The 5,260-nt window shown below is 46.9% G+C and overlaps 1 protein-coding gene across 2 annotated transcripts; it reads left to right on the top strand.

Annotated features, from left to right (window-relative positions):
• The first annotated feature begins 894 nt into the window (after positions 1–894).
• LOC123346388 (zinc finger protein 585B-like) lies at positions 895–4,728 on the top strand. 2 transcript variants are annotated; one of them, XM_044983757.1, is made up of 3 exons: positions 895–945; positions 1,274–1,387; positions 1,706–4,728. In XM_044983757.1, the coding sequence occupies exons 1-3, from the start codon at positions 912–914 to the stop codon at positions 3,145–3,147; spliced, it is 1,590 nt and encodes a 529-aa protein (XP_044839692.1). In that variant the 5' UTR covers positions 895–911; the 3' UTR covers positions 3,148–4,728. The 2 variants fall into 2 exon arrangements, with proteins under 2 accessions (XP_044839692.1, XP_044839691.1); XM_044983756.1 differs by having other exon boundaries at positions 1,703–4,728.
• The last annotated feature ends 532 nt before the right edge of the window (positions 4,729–5,260 follow it).

Below are 5,260 nucleotides of genomic sequence, written 5' to 3'. Positions count from 1 at the left end.
AGGTTTATTGGTCGCTGGGAACACAGGGTAGAACAGAGCTTGTTTGCTGAAAGCTCCTGATTTCTGTGCTAAGTCCATCTGGCGGGGGGAATCCAGAGTCCTGAGCCCTGGACTCTCCCCGCTGAGTCCCAAACCAGGAGGAAACTGAGGCACACACAGTATTCAGAGAAAATATTAAGAACATTCCTGATTCATCCCACCCCCCTGAGACCAGCCCAGGGGCACTTTCTCCAGTGGCTGGAACCCCTCTAACCACACCAGCCCCTGAGCCTGCAGGTGATGGAGAGACCTGGGGAAAGGGCTGGAGCCGGGCAGGAAAATGACTCTGCACAAAGGGCCCCGTTCAGGGACCAGCTGGGGAGTTTGGCCTACAAGGGGAGGGGCTCCCTGCGTCGGTGAGCCCCAGAGCTGCTGCCCTCAGTGGCACAGCCGGGTTCAACCCCCGTTACCAGTGTCAGTGGCTGAGCTGCCTGATGAGAGCAAAGGCCCACGGCAATGGGGCAGTCGCCTGCTCTCCCAGGGCGAGGGAAGAAGATAAAAGGGAGAGCGGAGAGACTGGAAGGGGCTGCTGGAACAGGTCAGTGGCAAGTGGGGGGAAGAGGAAACATTCCCCCATTTCTGAACCAGGACCCTGCCCTGCCACATGTGCTGGGGGGACAAGGAGCTCTCACCTTCTCCCACCTCCTGAAGCCTCCTGGCTGCTCTCAGCAGGGTGGAAGTGGGATTCTGTTTCTCCAGGCCTCCCCCCCTCCCCCCCATGACTAGTAGAATTGTGGCTGGAGCAGCAGGTGCTGAGCGGGGGACTCTTCTTGTTTCAGATGCCGGTGACCTTTGAGGATGTGGCTGTGTATTTCACCCAGGGGCAGGGGGCTCTGCTGGACCCCGCCCAGAGAGCCCTCTACAGGGACGTCATGCAGGAGAACTATGAGACGGTGACCTCGCTGGGTAAGGGATTCCTGGCCCCTTGCATATTGGAAGCTGCAAAGGGTCTGTGTGTCTGACATGGCAATGAGACCAGGATGTCAAAACCTTAGGCACAGGGGTTTAACGCTGGAGCTGTGCACCACAATTCCCGTCACCTCCCCAGATGTCTGCCTCCCCCAAGGTGGCTCAGTGACCACATTCCCGTCCTCTTAGATTCCACATTCCCCAGCAGAGCACCAGGACAGGTGGCACTCACGGAATGTCCTTTCTGACAAATACTCCCACTTTCAGAGAGACACTCTCAGTCCTCCACACACCCTGATCTAATCTGATTTCACTCCCTGCACAGGATTCCCCCTTCCCAAACCTGACCTGATCAGCCAGCTGGAACGAGGGGAAGAGCCGTGGGTGCCCGATCTCCAGTCCTGTGAGAGAAGAGAGATCCCGAGAGGTGCCCACACAGGTGAGGACTGACACAAGGAAAAAGTTGAGAATCCCCAAAATGAGGTATCAGTAAATGCCCTTAGTTCCTTCCTCTTCTCACCCAGGGCAGGGCTGCAGTCAGCAGGTATCACTGACATCGCTTCCCACATGTCCTGTTACCTGCCAGAGTTTCCTTCCCTACTTTCCTTCTTTTTAAAAGTTTGGGTGGGAAGTGGAGGCAGAATCCAGTTGCTCCGTCTGTGCAGCTTTAGTATGTTGGGTTTTCCCTTGGTGCTATTCCTCTTAATTTCTCCCCAGCACAATGACTCCTATTTGGATTGTGTCTCTCTCCCAGCAGGTGACGAGACAGTGAGTGAGAACGAGGAGGGGAATCAAGAGAAGGAAGTTCCTGGGCACGGAGAATCACAGGGGATCTTTTTGGGAAGAGCTGAAGGGAATTTTTCCCAGTGCTTGCAACAGGGAGATGATGGGGAAAATTGGCGGAGGTCAGATAGGCTTCCGGGAAACCACTCAAGGAAGCAAATGGATAAATCTATTATATGTGGGGAAGGACACAGCGATCCCACAGCCCGACAGACAACCTCCAAGAAAGACAAAAGCTACGAATGTCCTGGTTTTGGGAAAGGAATCGTTTTGAGACCACAGCTTGTTACACCTCAGGAAATCCAAACTGGAAAGAAATCACTTCAGTGCTTGGACCGTGGAGAAAGCTTCAATAACCGCTCAGATCTTAATAACCATGGGAGAAGCCACACAGGAGAGAGACCCTCTCAGTGCCTTGAGGGCAGGAATTATTTAAATTTGAAGTCAACACTGATTACACAGGAGACAGTCCACACTGGAGAGAGACCCCATAAGTGCTTAGAGTGTGGGAAAAGTTTCGTATGGAGGTCAGCCCTACTTAGTCATCAGGCAATCCACACTGGAGAGAGACCCCATAAGTGCATAGAGTGTGGAAAAAGTTTCATACAGAAGTCACACCTTGTTGCACATCAGGCAGTCCACACTGGAGAGAGACCCCATCAATGCTTAATCTGTGGGAAAAATTTCATACGGAGGTCACACCTTGTTGCACATCAGGCAGTCCACACTGGAGAGAGACCCCATAAGTGTTTAGACTGTGGGAAAAGTTTCATATGGAGGTCAGGCCTTGTTTTTCATCAGAGAAAACACACGGGAGAGAGACCTCATAAGTGCTTAGAGTGTGGAAAAAGTTTCATAGAGAGGTCAGGCCTTGCTAAACATCAGATCATCCACACAGGAGAGAGACCTCATAAGTGCTTAGAGTGTGGAAAAAGTTTCATAGAGAGGTCAGGCCTTGCTAAACATCAGATCATCCACACAGGAGAGAGATCCCATAAGTGCTTAGACTGTGGGAAAAGTTTCACATGGAGATCTGCCCTCGTTAAACATGGGAGAATCCACACTGGCGAGAGACCCCACAAATGCGTAGACTGTGGGAAAGGTTTTATACAGAGATCAGCCCTTCTTCTTCATCAGGCAGTCCACACTGGAGAGAGACCCCATAAATGCTTAATCTGTGGGACAAGTTTCATACGGAGGTCAGACCTTGTTAAACATCAGGAAATCCACACTGGAGAGAGACCCCATAAGTGTTTAGACTGTGAAAAAAGTTTCGTACGGAGGTCAACCCTACTTGCACATCAAAAAATCCATACCGGAGAAAGACCCCATAAGTGCTTAGACTGTGGGAAAGGTTTCATACGGAGGCCTGACCTTGTTAAACATCAAGCAGTCCATACAAGAGGGAGACCATAAGAGTCCAGAAAGAGTATAAATGGTATTGGGACCATTCCAAGAAATAGAGACTAGAGCTTTGAAATGTAACCTGGTGTTGTTAAGAAATTGAAAGAAGATAGTAGTGCTGTTGATTAATTGCAATTAACTCAAGTAATTAACTCAAAAAAATTCATTGTGGTTAGAAATATTAATCTTGATGAGTCACATTGTTAAATAATAGAAGATCAATTGGAATTTTTTGGATGTTTTTCTACGTTTTCTTATATATTGATTTCTATCACAACAAAGAATAGAAAGTGTACAGTGCTCACTTTACATTATTTTGATTACAAATATTTGTACTGTAAACATGCAAAATAAAAATAGTCTTTTTTCCAATTCACCTCATACAAGTACTGTAGTGCAATCGCTTTATCAGGAAAGTGTAGCTTAAAAACAGATTATTTTACTTACATAAGTGCACTCAAAAATAAAGCAGTTAAAAATTTAGAACTAGATGTCTACTGTTCATTTTCTGCCGATCACTAAAGCAAACAAGTTTGTTTACATTTATGGGGGAGAATGCTGCCTGCTTTTAATTTATGATGTCACCAGAAAGTGTGAGAAGGTGTTCACATGGCATGTTTGTAGCTGGCCGTGCAGGTATTTATGTGCAAGATATGCTAAACCTGCCTACGTCCCTTCATGCTTCAGCCACCATTCCAGTGGACATGCTTCCATGCTGATGATGCTCACTTAAAAAAAGAATGTATTAATTAAATTTGTGACTGAACTCCTTGGAAGAGAATTGTATGTCCCCTGTTCTGTTTTACACACATTCTGGCAAATATTTCATAATATGGCAGTCATGGATAATGACCTAGCACATGTTCATTTTAAGGACACTTTCACTGCAGATTTGACAAAACACAAAGGAAGTAACCATCTGAGATTTCTAAAGGTAGCTACAGCATTCGGCTCACTCTTTAAGAATCTGAAATACCTTCTAAAATCGGAGAGGGACGAGGTGTGAAGCATGCTTTCAGAAATCTTAAAAGAGCAACACACTGATTGGGAAACTACAGAACCCGAACCATCAAAATAGAAAATCAGCCCTCTGCTGGTGGCATCTGACTCAGTTGATGGAAATGAACACGTGTTGGTCTGGTCTGCTTTGGATCATTATTGATTAGAACCCGTCATTAGCATGGAGGCAGGTCCTCTGGAATGGCGGTTCCAGCAGGAAGGGACACGTGACTCTTTAGCGCGTCTGGCACATAAATATCTTGCGACGCCAGCTGCAATAGTGCCACGAGAACGCCTGTTCTCACTTTCAGGTGACATTGTAAACAAGAAGCGGGCAGCATTATCTCCTGCAAATTGTAACCACACTTGTTTTTCTGAGTGATTGGCTGTATAAGAAGGAGGACTGAGTGGAGTTGTAGGCTCTAGTTTTATATTGTTTTATTTTTCAACGCAGGTATTTTTTGTGCGTAATACTACATTTGTAAGTTCAACTTTCATGATAAAGAGATTGCACTACAGTACTGGCACTTGGTGAATTGAAAAATACTATTCTTTTGGTTTTTTACAGTGTAAAAGCATGGAGAATGGCGTGGATTGCACCCTCAGCAAGTTTGCAGATGACACTAAACTGGGAGGAGTGGTAGATGTGCTGGAGGGTAGGGATAGGATATAGAGGGACCTGATGAGGTTCAGCAAGGACAAGTGCAGAGTCCTGCATTTATGACCCGGACACTACTACAGACTAGAGACCCAGTGGCTAGGCAACAGTTCTGCAGAAAAGGACTTAGGGGTTACAGTGTACGAGAAGCTGGATATGAGTCAACAGTGTGCCCTTGCTGCTAAGAATACATACAGCCCCAAAAGCTGTTAAAGTAGGAACATTGCCAGCAGATTGAGGGACATGATCATTCCCCTCTATTTGGCATTGGTGAGGCCTCACCTGGAGTATTGTGTCCTGTTTGGGGCCCCACACTACAAGAAGGATGTGGAAAAATTGGAAAGAGTCCAGCGGAGGGCAACAAAAATGATGGAGCACATGATTTATGAGGAGAGACTGAGAGAATTGGGATTATTTAGTCTGCAGAAGAGAAGAATAAGGGGGGATTTGATAGCTGCTTTCAACTAC

This window comes from Mauremys mutica, chromosome 12 (assembly GCF_020497125.1).
Source record: "Mauremys mutica isolate MM-2020 ecotype Southern chromosome 12, ASM2049712v1, whole genome shotgun sequence".
NCBI classification, from domain to species: Eukaryota; Metazoa; Chordata; order Testudines; family Geoemydidae; genus Mauremys; species Mauremys mutica.
This window is presented reverse-complemented; position numbering and strand designations above follow the sequence as displayed.